Here is a 21,717-nt window from a genome sequence, read left to right on the forward strand (position 1 = left end):
TATGTTGACCAGTACAACCTACTGGTCACGCTTACCACACCTGTCCCCACCCCACCCCACAGCCGAGGAGCCACTGAGGAGATCTTAAGTGAAAGGGGAGAGAGTGTTTTCCTTAGCCCTGTGTTTCCTCATCAGGCCCTGTTCCTGCCTGACTTGATACGCCAGAGACACTGCCAGCCCAGTGGATCCAGGAACATTGCAGTGTCTACATCTCCCTGGCCTGGTGCCTCACAAGGTTACTCTTCTCTTTTTTACTTTTTAAAATGTTGATCTGTTCAGCTGCCTCAGGTCTTAGTTGCAGTTTGTGGATGCTGTAGTTGTGTGGTGTGTGGATTCAGGAGTTGCGGTGTGCAGGGGTAGTTGCTCCGTGGCATATGGGATCTTAGTTCCCCAATCAGGGATCAGACCCACGTTGCCTGCATTACAAGGTGGGCTTTTAACCATTGGACCACCAGGGAAGTCCCTCTTATTTTAGATGAAGAAATGGAGGCTGGGTAGCACTACTGGAGCAGGGGCCCAGGCCAGACTCCCTGTCCAGTGCTTCTCACCTGCGCCCCTTGGCCTCCCCACACTGTCCTCACCTGCTCCCCAAATCGTGCTTCAGAGATGAGTAATACATGTGCTCCGGGGAGGAGTACAAGGCAGACAGCCAAGCGCAAACAGGAGAGGCGGGGTGCTCCCTGTTTATCGCCTGCGGAGGAACAGGCATAGCAGAGCGAGGGCCACCCTCTCAGAGCAGGCTCAGGTGTCTCCAAATGAGGTATCTATTTAAAATACTGCACAGACCCTTTAATGCAAGAGTTCCATTTCTGTAAATCTCAAGGGATAATAAAAAGGCGGGAGAGGGTAAAGATTCACAAGCATCCTCGCTACATTAGTTATTGATAAGAATAGGAAATGCTGCTCATGTCAGAAAGCTAGCAGTCTATAAAATAGTATCTAATAACACTTGGAAATGAAGTTTTCACAGCTTTTTTTAAAGACACAGAGAAATGGGAAAAAGCTTATAAAAGTCATACAGTACGGAGTCTCAATTACATTTTTTTTTTAAATCGAGTGAGGTTTTAAAATATTTGTTGATTTGGCCATACCATGAAGTGGATCTTAATTCCCTGATCAGGCATTGAAGCTATGCCCCGTGCAGTGAAAGCACAGAGCCCTAACCACTGGACCACGAGGGAATTGCCTCAATTACATTTTTAGAACATTGCCGACAAGACTGATAGGCAGCACACCAAAATGCTAAATGTGGTTATACTGGACTGTGAGAATTGGAGTGGGTTTTTTCCTTTCTATATTTCTCTTATTTTCTTTTTTTTTTTAGCAATGCTTAGGTACTATTATACTTTGTAATCGGGAAATAAATTTTAACTGTTAAAAGTGGAGTGGGATATGGAAAGAAGACTTGAGCTAAAAACTACTAGACTTGAACTTCACAAGTTTGGGCAGCGTGTGGCTGGCTTTTTATTACCCAGAATCTAGATACATGGTATGTATTTGCTCTTTTTTGACTACCTGCCATCAGAAGCAGGTTAGAAGATAAGGAAGGCCTAGCCCTTTTTCACAAAGGCTGAATGTCAAAAATGGTATCAGACCCAATACAGTCAGAAGCACAGTTGTGGTTTTATTTAACAGGCATGGGACTTTTGACGTTAATCAAACTGGAAACCAAACTGGCTCTAGCCCAAGTTCCGGGACAGGAGAGAAAGCAAACACCAGGGTTGCCGCTTTGACAATTGGCCTCAGCTCCCTTCTGCAAAGAACTGAATGAGGCTGTTGATGAGCAAAAAGGAGTTTTATTCCCTTGTGCCAAAACGTTTCAAGTCAGGCTAGTCAGTCACACTCGGGTGAGTAGTTCCCACACAAGAAATGGGGATAGAAGAGGTACTTAATGTTGTACTCTGCTCGGGCTAAGCAGTGAGCAAACTCCTGGTCACACTTGCATATGAGTTCTTGGCATTTGTCCTCCGTTGGTTCTGGAAGAAGTGGAGAAACTGAGGTTAGAACAGGGATTTGCACAGACCTGAAGATAAACACAAGGGAAGCTAGTAAAGCAGGAAACAGGAAAGGTCATAAACTGCATCCGGGTAACACTTTGACAGTTCACCACAGTGATCTCCCTCATCATGACAACTCCCAAGGAAAGTGATATTCAGTCCATTTTACAGAAAACGAAGTTACCAGGGTAATATTTTCAGAGGAAAAGTCCAAAGTCCGTACGCCCTTTTATAAAGCTTCTCTTCTGTAACAGTATTACCCTATTGCATTTGAGGATCCAGTTAGACAAGCAGTAGGTGCCTGGGAATCCAGGCTTTTTTTTTTTTTTTTTTTTTTTTAGCCCTGCTCTGTGTGATCTTACTGTGAACTTTCTGAGCGAAGTCCTCATTTAAAAAGGGGCACTATCCACTTTGCAGGTTTATTATGAAGCCTGGGTAAGAAAGCATATATAAAGTGCCAGGCAGGGGCTTGGCCCTAGGCATGCACACCAACAATGTTGGTTCCACCTGCACTTCCCTACCTTTTCTCTCCAAGTCTCTTTCAGATGCTCCTTCAAGAAAACAGCTTGTTCCCATAGCCAACATAATAGTGGTGAAAAGCTGAACGACTTCCCACTGAAATCTGGAACAAGACAAGGATACCCATTTTCGCCATTCCTATTCAGCATAGTAGTAGAAGTCCTAGCCATAGCAATCAGATAAGAAAAAGAAATAAAGGGTATCCAAATTGGAAGAGAAGAGGTAAAATTGTCATTATATGCAGATGACATGATAACCATATAAAAAAACAGCTTGTTTTAGGTAACAATTGTATATTCCATCTCTTCCTTCCATCTTGGGCCTATTTTATACAGAGATGCAAAGGCTGCCACCCAAAGATAAATCTCCCTCTACCTTGGGAATTTTGCTGCTACAGAATCATTCCTTTGGGTTCGAAAGATTTTGTGATCTTCAAGTTGTATCTATTAATCTAGAAGATATAACAGCTCTGGATACGTCACCTGCCTTTGACTGTGAGTTTTTATTTATTCACAAAATGGGCAGTGGAGGTGAGCGGTGTTGGGGGAGGGCAGGGGACACCCACTATTAAATCCTTCCAAATTTCTTCCACAGGCACAGTAAAGCATGAGCTTGGAGGTAGGCAGCTCAGCCATGGATATAGTTCCTTTGGACACATCACTTCATCCTTCCCAGGCTGCTTCCACAGGGTCCACACGAGGATACTAAAAGTACCTACTTCTAAGGGCTGTTGGGAGAATGAAAAGAGACGAAGTCAGCAAAATGTAGGGCATACAGCAGGTGCTTATGAGCTGTAGCTGACCTCCTTAAACTGCCAGCTAATCTTAAAGATCTCCTCTTAAAATGCACAGGTTCCTTAGAGATCCTAGGAAGATGAAGCATGAGAGTCAGAAAATTCAGCTTCTGTCTCAGGGCAACACTCAGAGAGCTTGGCAGCACCTGGCGTGATGAACAGGGGCAGGGTCGGGGGATGTCAAGCAGGAGGCAGGGGGCCTGAGACCTTCTGACCCTGTAATGAGCTGAGCTGATTAAAGGTGTTTATCAGCATGACTGCACACAGGGTTTCCCAAACTCAGGCTCATGGCAGCCTCAAGATGATAGCTTTATGTGTGCCCGCTCACTCAGTCTTGTCTGACCCTTTTGTGATCCCATGGACTGTAGCCCACCAGGCTCCTCTATCCATGAGATTTTCCATGCAAGAATACTGGAGTGAGTTGCCATTTTATTCTCCAAGGGATCTTCCCAACCCAAGGTAATCATATTCATGTCTCTTGCATTGCAGGCAGATTCTTTACCACTGAGCCACCAGGGATATCTTTAAATCCCCTTTATTTTTAATAGTCAATTATTAAATAAATTATGATTTAATTATATTAAATAGTATTAAATTGCATTAAATAAATCGTCACTGACATAAATGGAAAACCAAAATCTTATACCACAAATATATAAAACTGATTAAGAAAAAAAGCCAGTGAAGATAAAGTTCTAATATCAGAGTCTAGTTAAATGCTGTTACCCACCTGAAGGCTATGAGCCCCTAGAATGGAGTGTCTTAGTTTTAAAAAAGGAAGATTAGTGTAAGAGAGGTTTACCCTCTCTAGCAGTCAGACCGTCATGCAAGCGATACTTCCTCCTTGACTAACTGGAGAAATTAACAAAGGACTGAAAGGGAAAATCCTTCTCACTTAAATTCATTTATTAAGCTTCTCACACTCTGGGAAACTATTGAGAGAGAAGGCAAAACACAAACACCTCCAACTCCAAGAGGCTGTGTTTAAACACTCTGCCTTGGGGATTCGCTGGCGGCCCAGGGGTTAGGACTCCAAACTTTCACTGCCATGGGCATAGACTGGATCCCTGGTCAGGAGACTAATATCCCAAGCCATGCTGCATGGCCAAAAAAGCAAAACGAAATTTTAAAATACAGAACAAAAAATTGCATTGGTTATAATTCAGTAAATGGTAACAGAAAAAGTCGAGATGATGGAAGCCTGAGTTAACTGTGCAATTTCGTGAAGGGCTGGCTCTGTGGTCCCCATCTCACCCAGTCCTCTCAGGGCAGGGCCACTGGCACTAGAGGCATGCAGAGCCCTCTGGGGCTCTTGGGCACAAGGCCTTTGTGCCCCTCACTTCTTTGATTATAGGAAACAGCCTTCCTTCAGCCTCCATGATTTCTCCATGAGTTCCTCCAACTCCTTCCCTGAGTTCCAATAGGCAGAGTCAGTTCAGTTTAGTTCAGTCGCTCAGTCGTGTCCGACTCTTTGCGACCCCATGAATCGCAGCATGCCAGGCCTCCCTGTCCATCACCAACTTCCGGAGTTCACTCAGACTCGCATCCATCGAGTCAGTGATGCCACCCAGCCATCTCATCCTCTGTCATCCCCTTCTCCTCCTGCCCCCGATCCCTCCCAGCATCAGAGTCTTTTCCAATGAGTCAACTCTTCGCATGAGGTGGCCAAAGTATTGGAGTTTCAGCTTTAGCATCAGTCCTTCCAAAGAACACCCAGGGCTGATCTCCTTTAGAATGGACTGATTGGATCTCCTTGCAGTCCAAGGGACTCTCAAGAGTCTTCTCCAACACCACAGTTCAAAAGCATCAATTCTTCGGCACTCAGCTTTCTTCACAGTTGATATTCTAGGAATCCGCGAACTAAAATGGACTGGAATGGGTGAATTTAACTCAGATGACCATTATATCTACTACTGCGGGCAGGAATCCCTTAGAAGAAATGGAGTAGCCATCATGGTCAACAAAAGAGTCCGAAATGCAGTACTTGGAGGCAGAGTCAAGCAGTTGTTAACTAGGGAAGGGAAAGGATGGGAGACCAGGGAGAAACAGTCAAGAGCAGCCTTGGGGCAAGGTCCTGTTTTCCTACCAACAGATCCACGCAAGAATGTCTTTGGGATATTTTGCAGATACTGAAAGGCTTCCAGGTGGGAGAAGTTACCAGTAGTATGCTGCCCATAAGCGCATAGGCCTCAGGCTAGTTGGACTTGAAGGTTGATGATGCTGACTCCCAGTTACCTCACCACCAACCCACCAGAAGAATATCCTCGAGCTGATCACTCCCTCTTTGGACAATTACTATAAAACTTCTCACTATCTTCCCAAGTGGGTTTTGAGGGCATAAGCCTGCTCTGTCCCCCACTTTGCCTGACAAAGCAAAAAACCTATCCTTTTCTACTTTGCCCAAAATTCTGCCTCCAAGATTTGATTCAGCACCGGTGTACAGAGAAGCTGAGCTTTTGGCATCAGCACCCCAACCTTACAGAAGAAAAATCCAGAGAAGAGGTATAGGGACTGATCCCCAGTTCAGCTCTGCCTGATCCCAGGCCTCCTGGCTTGTATGCCAGAAGGGAATAGGGTGTCAACTCAGGGGACTCATCTGCCCTTACAAATCTAAGTTTTAAGACAGGATTTTTTTTTTTTATTAACTTAAATTTTGCCAAATATCAAAATGAATCCACCACAGGTATACATGTGTTCCCCATCCTGAACCCTCCTCCCTCCTCCCTCCCCATACCATCCCTCTGGGTCGTCCCAGTGCACCAGCCCCAAGCATCCAGTATCGTGCATTGAACCTGGACTGGCATCTCATTTCATACATGATATTTTACATGTTTCAATGCCATTCTCCCAAATCTTCCCACCCTCTCCTTCTCCCACAGAGTCCATAAGACTGTTCTATACATCAGTGTCTCTTTTGCTGTCTCGTATACAGGGTTATCATTACCATCTTTCTAAATTCCATATATATGCGTTAGTATACTGTATTGGTGTTTTTCCTTCTGGCTTACTTCACTCTGTATAATAGGCTCCAGTTTCATCCACCTCATTAGAACTGATTCAAATGTATTCTTTGTAGTGGCTGAGTAATACTCCATTGTGTATATGTACCATAGCTTTCTTATCCATTCATCTGCTGATGGACATCTAGGTTGCTTCCATGTCCTGGCTATTATAAACAGTGCTGCGATGAACATTGGGGTACATGTGTCTCTTTCCCTTCTGGTTTCCTCAGTGTGTATGCCCAGCAGTGGGATTGCTGGATCATAAGGCAGTTCTATTTCCAGTTTTTTAAGGAATCTCCACACTGTTCTCCATAGTGGCTGTACTAGTTTGCATTCCAACCAACAGTGTAAGAGGGTTCCCTTTTCTCCACACCCTCTCCAGCATTTATTATTTGTAGACTTTTGGATCGCAGCCATTCTGACTGGTGTGAAATGGTACCTCATAGTGGTTTTGATTTGCATTTCTCTGATAATGAGTGATGTTGAGCATCTTTTCATGTGTTTGTTAGCCATCTGTATGTCTTCTTTGGAGAAATGTCTATTTAGTTCATTGGCCCATTTTTTGATTGGGTCATTTATTTTTCTGGAGTTGAGCTGTAGGAGTTGCTTGTATATTTTTAAATCAGTCCATAAATTTGCCTGCACCTGGTCTTAGTTGCAACATGTGGAATCTAGTTTTATGACAAGGAATCGAACCCTTGAAGGCGGGAGGAGAAGCGGACGACAGAGGATGAGATGGTTGGATGGCATCACTGACTCAATGGACATGAGTTTTAGGAAACTCCGGGAGATAGTGAAGGACGGGAACCCTGGCGTGCTGCAATTCATTGGGGTTGCAGAGAGTCAGACACGACTTGGTGACTGAACAACAACAATCTATTCTTTTAATAGAGCTTTTTTAAATTACTCAATGTATTTTAATTGGAGGGTAATTACTTTACAATATTGTGATGGTTTTTGCCATTAATGACATGGGAAGCAACTTATATTTAAGAAAACTTAAGGGGTACAAAACACACTGCTATATTTTTTATGTATTATGCACTCAAAGACAAAACAAGAACAGCACCAGAAAATTAATCAAATGGAGGTCTGGGTAGTGTCAATAGGAGTTTTATTTCCCACAAACCTTTTGTGGGAAAAGTTATAATTTGAAACTTTTCTACTTTGAGCCATACAGTGCTTTCATTGTGGAAAAGTGATCTCAATTAACCAAATGTGAGCGGCCGCTATTTTGAATTTAGTTTACATTACTTATTAGACTTAAAATATCTATACCACTCAGTGATGAAAGAAGGTGGCTTGTGGGGTCTTTGATGGCCCTCCTCCTCCCTAATCTTCACCAGGCCTCCCTTTAGCACCTCCCCAGCTTCTACAATAAATACAATTTTCATTGTTTAAATGCCCTTGCAGAGTAAATACTCCTTCAGGACAAGTCCTCCAATCTCCCTTTCAGGCTGCCCGCCAGCCCTTTCTACATATAAATTCTAGTAAGTAAGTAAGTAGTTAGTCGCTCAGTCATGCCCAACTGTTTGAGACCCCATGGACTGCAGCCCACCAGGCTCCTGTGTCCATGAGATTTTCCAGGCAAGGATACTGGAGTGGGTTGCCATTTCCTTCTCTAGGAGATCTTCCCAACCCAGGGATTGAACCTGGGTCTCCTGCACTGCAGGCAGATTCTTTACCGACTGAGCTACAAGGGAAGTCCATTATTCTAAGGGTGCCTCTGACACCATCTGACCCTACAATTCTAAGACTCCATGTTGCAAAGGCCTCTCACAGGTGCACAAAGCCTTATAAACAACCACAGTCTCTGCAAAATGAAGTACATTGGTGCCACAGACTGGCCATTCTCAGCTGCGGGCTGTTGTGTCCCCCACGGGGCTTGGGGTAGTGTCTAGAGACATCTTTGGCTGTTCCATGCAGAGGGTAGGGGGTTTGCTACTGGCATCTGGTTGGTAGAGACCAGGGATGTTACTAAACATCTGCAATGCCCAGGATGGCTCCCACACCAGAGATCCAGCCTCAAATGTCCATAGTGTCAAGATGGAGACACTCTGCCACAGGTGATTGTCAGACTTTAAAAGAATGAGGCTGGGGCTTCTCTGGTGGCTCAGTGGTAGAGACTCCATCTGCCAATGCAGGAAACATGGGTTTGATCCCTGGTCTGAGAAGATCCCACAGGCCATGCAGCAACTAAGCCCATGAGCCACAACTATTGAGCCTGAGCCCTAGAGCCCAAGAGCGACCGCTACCGAGCCCACGCACCCTAGAGCCCATGGTCCACAATAAAAGAAGGCAGGGCAGTGAGAAGCCTCCACACCGCAACTAGAGAACGCCCATGCAGTAACAAAGATCCACCACAGCCAAAAATAAATACATACAATAAATATATATTTAAGAATGAGGCCAACCTAGATGTTCCAAGATGTCCAAGACACAATATTAAGTGCAAAAAAAAACCAAAAAAACATGATGTATATAATGTGATCTGATTTTTGTTCTTTTTTAAAAAAAAATTATTTATTTTATGTATTTTTGGCTGGCGGGGTCTTCGTTGCTGTGAGTGGATTTTGGTTGTGACGAGCAGGGCTACTCTCGAGTTGCAGCGTGCAGCTTCTCAGCGCGGTGCCTCTGTGGCGACTCGGGCTCTACAGCACAGGCTCCATAGTTGTGGCACCCGGGTTTAGCTGCTCCAGGGCATATGGGATCTTCCCGGACCAGGGATCGAACCTGCATCCTCTGCATTGGCAAGCAGATTCTTAACCACTGGACCACCAGGGAAGTCCTGATATTTGTTCTTGTTTGTCTGTTTACACATGCATAAATCTGGAGGAAAACAACATGCCAAGCAACAGAAGCTAGTTAACACTGGTGGATGAAGCCTAACTTCCTACATTACAGTGATTCTGGGATGTTTTGATTTTCCACAACAAACATGGATTAGGTTTGAATCAGAAAAGGCATGTGCATGGATGGACAGACAGATGGATGGACAGATGGAAAGATAGATAAAACTAATACGTAAAAATTGGTAAATGAACCAGCTGGTACCAGAGCCAGCACTGTTACCAGTAAAATTTCCACGGGCCACACCCTTGGAACGTGACCTGGTGGGCTAGGGACTTCTGAGGAAAGAGCCACTGAAGCTCCAAGGTTGCACTGTTCCTGCAGAGTTGGCCAAAGGAGAGCTGTCTAAGGACAGGGGGACCGGCACAAACACTCCAGCCATTTCCGCTTCCCTCCCCCGTCCATGGGAGTCCCCCGGCTCCACCTTCCACTACCTCCACTGGTGTCGTCTGTCCAAGGCACTTCTCACCCAGATCCCTGCAACAGCCTCACAGGGGGACCTATTTGCCACCCTTGTTCCCTCCAGCTATATTCCTTGCAGCAACCAGAGTGGAAGATCCCCTGGAGAAGGGAATGGCTACCCATTCCAGTATTCTTATCTGGAGAGTTCCATGGACAGAGGAGCCTGGCAGGCTGTAGTCCACGAGGTCGCAGAGTCGGACATGACTGAGCAACTGACACTTTCATTTTTCATTTTCATGCATAGTACCTCATTGATTTCTTTTCCAACAAGTGCTTATAAAAGCAATTGGCATGGACACTATTTCCTGCTCTCTTTTCCGACCACAGAGCCTTGCTCCTCTGTTTTGCCCATCAGGGAGCCTGACACAGAATAGATTCTCAATAATGGTTGTTGGGAGAATATAGAAAAAACATACATCATTTCCAATTCTTGTACAAACCCAGCACCAGAGTTTTATTATTCCCATTTTACAGAAAAGGAAAGTGAGGCTTGAGGGATTCAGTAACTTGTCCAAGGCTACAGATCTGGGAAACAGTGTACCAGGATTCCAGCCCAGCATCTCCTGACCCCAATGTCTGTCCCTCCGCTATGCTCCCCACTTCTCCCTGAGCAAGAAAATCCTTTGAAAAATAAGGCTTGGTCTCACTATTCTATGGCCTCAGAAGCCCAACAGATTCATGTTATTCAAGAATAATAAAAAACTGAAAAGGAAACCTAGCTCCCAAGGGTTAAGTTTAAAATAAAGGCCTGCTGGTAAATATTATTATATGCTTAACATTTAAAAAAAATATATTTGTCAAGCCCATAAATGGAAAATGGGCCACACCTGTAATTAAGCAAACAGCTAAGTTCAGAATATCTCCAAACAGAATAAGAGAATATTTTTAGCCAAAAAAATGCATAATAGATATTTTGGTTCTCTTCATTCGGTTCAGGGAAAGCAGTTCTGTAAATAGGCACAGCCCCACTAGCTGACACACTAATAAGTATTTCACAAATATCATTTTTAGATGTGTGTGTGTGTGTGTGTGTGCGCGCGTGTGCGCACGCTCAGTTGTGTCTGACTCTTTGTGACTCCATGGACTGTAGCCCACTAGGCTCCTCTGTCCATGGGATTCTCCAGGCAAGAATACTGGAGTGGGTTGCCATTCCCTTCTCCAGGGGATCTTCGCCACCGAGGGATCGATCCCATGTCTCCTGCATCTCCTGCATCGGAGGCAGGTTCTTTACCATTTGTGCCACCTGGGAAGCCCTTTCACATGGTTGGGGGCAGCAGAACATGCAGGTTGAAGGGAGAAGAGAAAGGTCTTTAACATATTTTCCACTCAAGGTCCACTTCTCCTCTCCACTCACAATGGAAGGGGGCAGTGTGGGGACAGAGAATACGCCCAGAAGTGCGCTTATCATCACCAGGTTAAGCAAGTCACTTCTTTCCCTGGGCTTCATTTCCCTGCAGCTCTAAGTGAGATGGTTGGATGAGATGATGTCTGGGACATTTTCAGTCCTTGATTGACTGAATTAAGGACTCCATATTAATGTCTCCATATTAATTCAGCTTTGCTCTGTGTCAACTCTTAATGTAGACTAAGAAGACATGGCTAAGAATCTGTGCATATCTAAGAATATCCTTCTATGTAACCCTTAGTATAGCCTCCTTGCCTCTAGAGCAGACCAAGTCTGTAGAAGCTGGGGTTTCAATGAAAAATCACACCAGACCTTCAGTTCTCTGAGGTGGAGGCAGTGGGGATCAGAGAGAAGTTCAGATAAGGGTGAGGGATGGAGGAGAGAGGAGGGGAGAAAGTAGCAACCTCCATCCAATCTGGATATCACATGATAAACTCTTTCTTTTTCATCTTTGCAACATCCATCTTCCAGGTAAGAAAACAGGCTCAGAGATGACACCAATCTAAGGGCCAAGTGATTTTCAACAAAAGTACCAAGACAATTTAACAGGGACAAAAGAGTCTCTTCACCAAATGGTTCTGGAACAACTGAATATCCATATGCCAAAGAATAAACGTGGACTCCTACCACCCACCATTGACAAAAACCAACTCAAAGTAGATCAATGACCTAAAGTTAAGAGTTCAGTGAAAAAGAATATATAACTGAGTCACTTCACTGTTCAGCAGAAATTAACACAACATTGTAAATCAATAATACTTCAATAAAATGTTAAAAAATAAAAGAGTTCAAACTATAAAACTGTTTGAAGAATATAGGGGTAAATCTTCATGACCTTGGATCTGGTGACAAATTCTTAGATAGGATACCAGAAACGCAATCAACAAAAGACAAAATTGGGACTTCCCTAGTGGTGTGTGGTTAAGAATCTGCCTTCCAAAGCAGGGAGGTGAGCGTGATCCCTGACTGGAGAACTAAGATCCTACATGCTGCAGAGCAACTAAGCCTGCACACCCCAACTAAAGAGACCACACGCTCTGGAGCCCTAACACCACAACTACTGAGCCTGGGCATTCCGGAGCCCATGCACCACAGCTGGAGAAGTCCACTTGCCATAACAGAGATGAGTTCAGCCCCAAAATAAAAAACACAAAATTGATAAATTGGGCTTTATCAAAATTAAAACTTTTGTATACCAAAGACATTATCAAGAAAATAAAAAGGCAACAGAATGATAGGAAATCTTTTGCAAATCACATATATGATAGAGTCCAGTATCCAGAATAAGAAACTCTCACAATTCAACAACAATAGGACAAGCTACTCAATGAGCAGAAGACTTGAATAGACATTTTTCCAAAGAGGATGGAAAAATGACCAACCAGCACATGAAAAGATGTTCAACATCATTACTCATGAGAAAAAGGCAAGTCAAAATCACAATGAGATACACTAATTATCTCCACTAAATAATAAATAAAAATAGCAAATGTTGGCAAGGCTGTGGAGAAATACCCTATACATTGATAAGAATGTAAAACAGCGCAGCTCCTATAGCAAAAATTGGTGTGGAAGTGTTAGTCACTCACTCATGTCTGAATCTTTGTGACCCTATGGACGATAGCTCACCAAGCTCCTCTGTCCATGGGATTCTCCAGGCAAGAAAATTGGAGTGGATAGCCATTGTCTTCTCCAGTGAATCTTCCTGACCAAAGGATCAAACCCAGATCTCCTGCATTGCAGGCAGATTCTTTACCATCTGAGCCACCAGGGAAGGGTTCCTCAAAAAGTAAAATGGAATTACCAGACGATGCAACAATTCCACTCCTATGTATATGCCCGCAAAGAAATGAAGACATGTATTCAAATAAATATTTGTTCACAAATGTTCACAGCAGTACTATTCCCAGTAGTTAAAAGGTGGGAATGTAACAGGAAGAAAAGGGGCAGGGCACAACTTGTGAAAAAATGACATAACCCAAGAACACAACCTAAACCGAGTAGAATCAAATGGGCCAAGATGGCAGACAACACTAGACCTTGATCCTCAATCAGCAAGTGTCGTGACACATGACACCCAGAGGTGCCATCAGAGTTCCAAGGCACTGTCAAAAGACCAAGGAGTGGGCAGTGGACCAAATCCTGGAACTCTCCACCTCTTCCCAAAAATAGTTGGAATAATCCTCCCACTCATTAGCATGTGAAATTACCCAGCCTATAAAAACCAACCACACCACATTCTGTGGGCCACACTCACCCTCTGCAATGGCCCACACTCTATGGAGTGTGCTTCTCTCTGAATCTGAATAAATCCACTTCTCACCAATCACTTTGTCTCTCACTGAGTTCTTTCTGCGATGAGACATCAAGAGCCTGAGCTTCATTAGGTCCTGAAACCAGGTACCATGGGTTTTGGCTGGGTTTGAGTCCCAGCCATGTGAGCTCAGTTGGTAAAGAATCTGCCTGCAATGCAGGAGACCCTGGATTGATTCCTGGGTCGGGAAGATCCCCTAGAGAAAGGATAAGGCCACCCACTCCAGTATTCTTGGGCTTCCCTTGTGGCTCAGCTGGTAAAGAATTTTCCTGCAATGTGGGAGACCTGGGTTCGATTCCTGGATTAGGAAGATCCCCTGGAGAAGGGAATGGCTACCCACTCCAGTATTCTGGCCTGGAGAATTCTATGGACTGTCCATGGAGTTGCAAAGAGTTGGACACAACTGAGCAACTTTCACTTCACTTCACTTCATGTGGGTTCAAGTCCCAATCTGAGGTAAACGGTTTCAGAAACAATACAATGTCCTACAATGAATGAAGGGATAAACAAAATGTAGTATATACCTACAATGGAATATTATTCAGTCATAAAAAGGAATGAAGTTCAGATACGTGCTACAACATGAATGAACCTTGAAAACATGAGGCTAAGTGAAAGAAGTCAGACACAAAAGGCTTATTGTATGACATCATTTATAGGAAATACCTAGAATAGGTAAATCCATAGAGATTGAAAGCAAATTGGTGGTTGCCAGATGCTGGAAGGAGGAGGAATAGAAGCTGAGCACTTGACAGGTACGTGATTTTGGGGGGATGTTGATGAAAATGTTTTGGGAACCCCTGGTGGTCCAATGGTTAACAATCTGCCTGCCAATTGCAGGGGACACATTACTGGTCCAGGAAGATGCCACATGTCATGGAGCTACAAAGCCTGAGTCAAACAACTACTGAGCCCACATGGCCTAGAGCCCTGCTTCACAACAGGAAAACCCACCGCAAGGAGAAGCCTGTGCACAGCTGGAGAGTAGCCCCCACTTGCCGTAACTAGAGAAAGCGCGCACGTCAGAGAAGACCCCGCGCATCCAAGAATAAATTAAAAAGAAGACGTTTTGGAAATCGAAGTTATGGTTGGAGGACGTTGTGAATGCATTACATATAACTGAAAGGTACACTTTAAAATGGCTAATTTTAAGTTATGCTCAGTTAAAAGTAAAAAGAAAAAAAAAGTTATGGAGTCTGTTGTCTGTTTCATTTCTAGCTCCTCAGATAACTTGGAGTCTCACTGCCCAAATCCCAGTCTTATCTACATCGTGCCTGTACAATTATTCACATCCTGTTTCTTCCCTTGATCTGGCTTTTTAAATTTGTGTGAACAGAAACTGTAAATGGAAAACACCATCCATCAGAAGATAATCCTAAAAACAAATACTTCATTCCTTTTCTTACTGGTTCGTTTTGAAAACCAGTAAGATTGCCCTGAGGGACAAAATATTTTTAACCACAGGTTTATTTTTCTTTCAGCTTTACAGGTAGCCAGTCATGTAAAATGTACAGTGGTATCAGGTTATGTTACAATTATCCTCATTAAATACATGCTGCTTGTGGTTAAAGAGAAATAACAGACAGATAGATGACAGATGGATAGATATGAAGGATTTTTTAAAGCCAGAATTAAATTTAAGAATAGAACTGTTTTTGAATAATGTTATAAGCCAGAAATCTCCTCTCTCTGTTCAAAAGGTTCAGGGAGGGTCCCACAGATGTTTTAGCTAAATTAAAACTGACTCTAACTTCACAAAATTGGAAGGATTAAAAGAAAATTGAAAGAGAAATCACTTTCTCTTGAGGGCGTTCAGGGTTACTCAGAACTGTGTTCATGTCCTTCCCTAAATCCTGGGCTCCATAAAATTGTGCCTGGTCTTGCTCATCGGAGGTTCTGTGTTGGATCATTTCTTGAACAGACCATTAAGGACAGCTATTAGGCATGAAATGCCATGACACTCTCACTTCATCCTCACCACAGGCCAGCTTGATTTCTACCCCATAGTTTACCAGTGAGGAAACTGAGGCCCCAGGAGATCAGGGCTTGGTGACGTCACAGAATCTGAATCACAGACCAAGCTGTCAGCCACAGGCCAGGGTCTGCAAACTCAGACATCCCCTGGGGCCAGCAGTGCTAACACAAAGGGGACCCATTAGACACAAGCATACTCTTTATTCTGATAAGTAAATGGGCTCGCTCACCACTCTCATTTTTCTCAAATCATTCAGCCTTTGGACCTACCTTCTGTTTTCCTAGGTTTGACAGAAAAATTCCTTTTCCTTAACAAAATCAACAGCACAGGAGAAATGAACTATGGTAATTGACCCTTGGCCACAATGTCGGAGAGACAATAGGGCATGGTGGAGACTGGGGCAGATGAGAGAATGGCCCTACCTACAGCGGGAAGCCCCTCTATGTTCCAGCCAATGGCTGCTGCTGGGTGTTACGTTGGGAACTCACCACACTTGACACTCTGACTGACACAATTCCAGGAGTAGGGCTGCAACTTGGGATTGCAGCCGGAGTTCTCGGCATGTGTATAGCAGCAGTCGTGCGCATGGCAGCACCTGTGGATAGCAGACGGACAGACCAAGGGCTGAGTGAGGGCAAGGATGGTCCCTTGGCCATCCTCCTGTGCCATAACTTCAGGAGAATGAAGACCCACAGGGGAGAGCATCTTCTGGTCCAGGCTTTGTTCCTGAGAATCCCTGTCCTGGGAATTAATTCCACCGACCCCAGTGTGTCTTGGCCTACCCCTATCTCTCCTCCATGCTCAAGTCTGGCCCTTGCCTGCCTCAGTCTCTGAGCCTCTCAGCTCCAGCCATGCTGGCCCCTTCCAGCCATACCTTCCCTGCCTCCTGACTTTGCCCCCAGTCTGCCTCTGCCTGGGAAAACTTCCTGCCCACTCTTCCTGCTTGAGGTCTCAGCCCAAGCACCAGCCCCCAACCCCAGGATGGGGGAGGCAGACAAGTCTCCAGATGCAGTGGGCATGGGCGAGAAAACCTAGGATGCAAGTGACGGGATTCTGGGAGCCAGAGGGGATGCCAGGTCCAGCTAGGCTTCAGAGAAGACTTCCAAGAGGGGGTGATGCCTGGAGGGGCTACATCTGGAAAGATGTGCAGGAACCAGACAACCAGAGTGTGGGAGGAAGGGCAGGGCCCGTGGCAGGAGCCTTGGAGGTATGAGGCTGGATAGAGACCTGTCAGTGACAACTATATCCTCTGAGACCCGGAAGAGACAATCAACATTTTGCCCCCTGACCACTCTGGAAATGGATGCGTGTCTGTGGGACCCGGTCTGTAAAATAGGGATCACCATCGGATGGCCATGGCTGTGGTGGCAAATGAGAGGAGCCCGTGGCAAGGTCTAAGCCCACAGCCTGGCACAGAACAGGCCCTTCTCAGCCAGCAGCAGAAGGCAGTGATCAGGGGCGTGAATCCAGCCAGGCCGCCTGGGCTCAAATCCCAGCCCCCACCCCTCACTCTGTATGCGGCTCTAGACAAGTTGATCTCTCTGGGCCTCAGTTTCCTTATCTCTGAAATGGGGTTGTTGTGAGAACTCAAAGGGGCTCTCAGGACAGTTCTGGTGCATAATAAGTCTGATCAGTGATGTATGATTTTTTTTTTTCAGCTAAAGTAATCACCCTGCCAGACTGGGGGCCAGCTGGCACCAAGGTCTGGCCTCATGGGCATGTTGCCCAGGAGACCCTTTGCCTGCAAGGAGCACCATTTTCTGGGGGCTTCGTATCTAAACCCCAACCTCAGTTTTGGGTATTTCCTCATAAGCCTTAAGCACCCCAGGGGGTGGGGACTTTATGCCCCCAGCATGCACTCACCAGTCTATAGCATCCTGGGGCTGGCCATGGCCCCCCAGACCACAAAAGCAGCCGTATTTCACGTAGACCAAGGCAGGGCGAGGGCCAACACAGTCAATAGTCCCGGCCAGTCCTATGAGCCCACGTCGGTGCACATGTGACCTCTGGGGAGCTGGGCGTGGGGGAGGGGGACAAGAGTTAGAGGCTGCAGGTGGGGGCTGGCCTGGCCTGGGGATAGGCACTAGCCTGAAAAGTGTCTGGATGATTTGTTCAGTCGCTCAGTTGTGTCCGACTCTTTGTGACCACGTGGACTGCAGCACACCAGGCTTCCCTTTCCTTCAGTCTCCTGGAGCTTGTTCAAACTCATGTCCATTGAGTTGATGATGCTATCCAACCACCTCATCCTCTGGATGACTATCTCAGGGTTGAATCCTGCTCTCCTTCTTCCTAGCTGTGTGACCTTGGACCATTCAACCTCTCTGTGCCTTGGTTTCCTCATCTTAAAACAGGGGAATAAGGGGACATCTCTCCCCAGAATGGAATGAGATCATGCACGTAAATTACCAGCACACAATGAGCTCTAACTATTATTATCAATATCTTCAAGGCAGCCATGAAGGAGAAAACAGGTCACAGAGGCATGGCCTCTGAAAAAAAATCATACCTCTAGGCCCTTGCACTGGCTGGTCCCTTTTCCTAGAATGCCCTCATTCTCAATCTTTTGCCAATGTCAACTTCAGACACAGTCGGATTGTGGGTTGTGCGTCTAATGTCTGTCTAGTTGCCCGTCCTGGGCACTGGACATCAGAGATGAACCAAACAGGGTCCCTGCCATCTTCTACAGGGACCTTCCCCACCCCCTCACCACTGCCTTCCAGATTCTTTGCATCACCTCTTATTTTCACTGCCAGAGCACAGATTCCTGCCACACAGGGAGGCCCTGTGACCCCATCCCAGCCATTTCTCTGGATCCTCATGTTGCTGTGGACCATAGCAGAACACAGTTGGTGCGACCGGAACCCCTGCATCTCACATGGGAGAAAGAGGAAGCTCAGATGGGAAGCACGACTCCTACAGTCACGGGGTGGGGTCGGGGGGGCGCTTCTGACTCCCAATCCAGTGGTTCCTCCTCACCCAATAGCAGCAGGAGAGGGAGGCCTGGGGTGACAGAGGTAAGGGGCATCAAGGACTCCATTGCTTGCGGTCAGGGGCGGTCAAACCCACTGCGACTGGGCATCAGAGAATCCCAGAGCCACTCCTCCTTCTGGTGAGGTCCAAGAGTCCACTCTGGTGTTTGGTCAAAAACCACAATCAGGGACTTCCCGGGAGGTCTAGTGGCTAAGACACTGTGCTTCCAGCGCAGGGGGAGGGGTTCAATCACTGGTCAGGGAACTAAGATCTCACATGCTGCTCACAGTCAACAAGTAGAAAACACACGCACACAATCAGCCACAGCGCGGAGAAGCTATTACTTAAACTTCACCTGGCACCAGGCACTGTGTTCCCCAATCTACAGGCGACATCTGTTGTCAATCTCTTTGTCCTGTGGGCTGCTAGTTTCCCATTCAAAGATGGAGAGGTTGAGGCTAGGAGAGGCAAAAGGACCCATCCTAGGTCCCAGAGCAGGTGAATTGCTGAACAGAAACTTATTCCCATATCGGCCTGACTCCTGGGAGCTCACTCTCCACCCATGGCTCCAGGACTGAGAATCCAGAGATTTGTGGATTCCCTTTCACATTTGTAAAATCTAGAACGAGATTTTATCATGCTGACTTTTCTTTGAAGAATCCAGGTCAAAATTCAAATTCAAATTGTTTTGTTGTTGGGTTGGTTTTTTTCTTTTCTTTTTTTTTTTTGGTTTTGTTTGGCCGCAAGGCACAGCATGTGGGATCTTAGTTCACTGACCAGGGATTGAACCAGACCCACTGCAGTGGAAACTCAGAGTCTTTCTTATCACTGGGAAGCCAGGGAGTCCCCTCAATTTTCTTTTTTCTCAGTGGAAAAAGGAGCATATTCATCTAGGGGATTGTTGCTGCTGCTGCTGCTAAGTTGCTTCAGTCATGTCTGACTCTGTGCGACCCCATAGACGGCAGCCCACCAGGCTCCCCCGTCCCTGGGATTCTCCAGGCAAGAACACTGGAGTAGGTTGCCATTTCCTTCTCCAATGCATGCAAGTGAAAAGTGAAAGTGAAGTCGCTCAGTCATGTCCGACTCTTAGCGACCCCATGGACTGCAGCCCACCAGGCTCCTCCATCCATGGGATTTTCCAGGCAAGAGTACCAGAGTGGGGTGCCATTGCCTTCTCCAATCTAGGGGATTAGAGATAAACTAAATAGAAACAAAATGTAACAACAAGTTTAGAGTTAAAAGCTTTGCCCTCCTCTCTGGATGACCAGCCCTCACCCTCACAGGACTTGCCCAGGTGCCCACATCTCTGCCTGAAATCTCCCCAGGCTCCCAACCCCCTCCAGGTAAAGCTCAGGGTCCTCACTGAGCCACAGGCCCTGCAGAAGTCCATCCTCTTACCCCTCTGGCACCCTCTCTCAACATGGACCCCACATGGACCCCACTCATCATTTCCTATTCCTCCAATTAAACTTCCCATCACACTGTCACATACACCCTGTATAACAAATGCCCTGACCCCATCCTCACTTAGCTCACTCATCACCTCCTTCTAGAATCTGCCTCCTTGCCATGTGACCACAGGGGACCTTGTCACCCTGTGCTACTCTCTGCTCACAGCAATGACCCTCCAGCCTGGACAGATCTCTGCCCTAGGAGCCCCAGATCCCCTGGCATGAGTGGGCTTTCAGAAAAGGTCCCTTGACCCCTGGATCCACCAAGCCCCATGGAACACTTCCAGTCTAAGCACATCTGGGGACTTCCCCGTGGTCCAGAGGTTACGATTCTGTGCTTTCACTGCAGGGGGCATGGTTTGATTCCCTGGCTGGGGACTTAAGAATCCACCAAAAACAAATAAATAAAAACTTAAAAAAAAAAAAAACAAGCACATCTGAAAAGACCCCCATTCCAAACTCATACCCCAAAGCTGTCCCCAGAGGTCCCCCTACCCTGACTTGACCCTGACTCTGGCATCTCAGGGTCCGGGGCTCAGCCTTAGGGAGAACCCGAGCATGGGTGGATGCCCAGCGCTGGGTTTATAACCAAGGCAAACACTCCCTCTATGCCAACTTAGGTGGGGCAGGTCATTCTGGGGGCTGTTTGCTCTGTCTGCCCACAACAGCCTCTACTGGGAGTGCCAAGGCTGCCCAGGCTTCCTATGGGCCTGAGGGTGTGCATGTGTGTGTGTGTGTGCATGTGTGTGTGTGCATGTGTGTGTGTGTGCATGTGTGTGCCCATGTGATTCTGTGTGTGTGTCTGTGTGTGTGCTCATATGGGGCTGTCTCAGTATCCCTGAGTGTGTGTGTGTATGTTCCCCTTCGTGTGTCTTTGCCTGTGTCTGTGTGTGAGCCTGAGGAGGGCATGGCAACTGACTCCAGTGTTCTTGCCTGGAGAATCCCATGGACAGAAGAGCCTGGCGGGCTACAGTCCTTGGGGTCACAAAGAGTCGGACACGACTGAAGTGACTGAGCATGCATGCAGCATGTGTGTGAGGCCATCCGTGAGCCCAACACCTGTGTACGCAGATTTTGCTGGTGGTGTTCTATGCCTGTGTGTTTCTGAGCTTGTGAGGACCACATATTTCCCTGCGGTATCCATGTAAATGGGGGGTTGCCAAGGGGACCTCTCCAAGGGTGATGTCCAGGAGTGGGTGAGAAGGAGACATCACCTTCTCTGGCTTCAGGTAGGGTTAGGCCCCTTCTCCCCCTGTTCCTTCCAACCTCTGGTGTCTCCCTGGTGGTCCCACTGCAGACCAGGGACAGGCGGAGAGAAGGGTGGGTTCACAGGATCCCAAGTCAGGTGATGGGGAGATCTGATCACTGGAGAGGGTGACAGAGGGGATGTTTGGGGAGGACACAGAGCCCCCCTGGAGAAGATTTCAGGGTCCCTGGAAGGGGTGAATGAGGCAGGGGCTTTGGGGGAAGAGGTGGAGGTGGGGAGGGGGCGACACACGGGACTTCCAGGAAGCCGGGAAGCAATGTGCAGGTGGGCTGCACGAAGGAGGGCTGGGGACTGTAGGGCTCCTGGGTCCCCTGGAAGGGCTGGGGAGTTGGGGTTCTTGCAGGTGGGTGGGGAGGCAGGGTTCCAGGTATCCCGGGGAGGACTGAAGGAGTCCCAGGAAGCCCTGGGTCCTCGGATGGGGGCTCGTCCCTTCACTCACCTGCTCTGAGCCCGGGTTCAGATCCCAGGAGCAGCAGCAGCAACAGCCCTACCTTCGGGCACAAAGGCAGCGGAGCCATCGGACCCATCCGCGGGAGGCAAGTGTGGAGCGGTCTGGCGGGCCACTGCAGTCACCCGGCCGGGGCCGAACCCCCTCCCCACGCCCCGCCCAGCTCCGCCCGACCCCGCCCCCGGCCTCAGTCTCCGGAGCGCCCGGGCGGAGCCGCAGGGGCCGGGGGAGGCGCCGGCCCGCCATCGCGACCTCTGCGTCTTG

At 47.0% G+C, this 21,717-nt stretch overlaps 1 protein-coding gene across 2 annotated transcripts; it reads right to left on the reverse strand.

The window, feature by feature from the left end:
• Positions 1-1,776: 1,776 nt before the first annotated feature.
• Positions 1,777-21,599, reverse strand: LOC613966 (group 10 secretory phospholipase A2). 2 transcript variants are annotated; one of them, XM_003587818.6, is made up of 5 exons: positions 21,445-21,599; positions 17,181-17,331; positions 15,806-15,912; positions 2,519-2,619; positions 1,777-1,976 (listed from the first exon to the last, which is right to left on the reverse strand). In XM_003587818.6, the coding sequence occupies exons 1-5, from the start codon at positions 21,530-21,532 to the stop codon at positions 1,911-1,913; spliced, it is 513 nt and encodes a 170-aa protein (XP_003587866.2). In that variant the 5' UTR covers positions 21,533-21,599; the 3' UTR covers positions 1,777-1,910. The 2 variants fall into 2 exon arrangements, with proteins under 2 accessions (XP_003587866.2, XP_002698051.2); XM_002698005.7 differs by lacking the exon at positions 2,519-2,619 and having other exon boundaries at positions 21,445-21,597.
• Between the last annotated feature and the right edge of the window lie 118 nt (positions 21,600-21,717).

Source organism: Bos taurus, chromosome 25 (assembly GCF_002263795.3).
Source record: "Bos taurus isolate L1 Dominette 01449 registration number 42190680 breed Hereford chromosome 25, ARS-UCD2.0, whole genome shotgun sequence".
NCBI classification, from domain to species: domain Eukaryota; kingdom Metazoa; phylum Chordata; class Mammalia; order Artiodactyla; family Bovidae; genus Bos; species Bos taurus.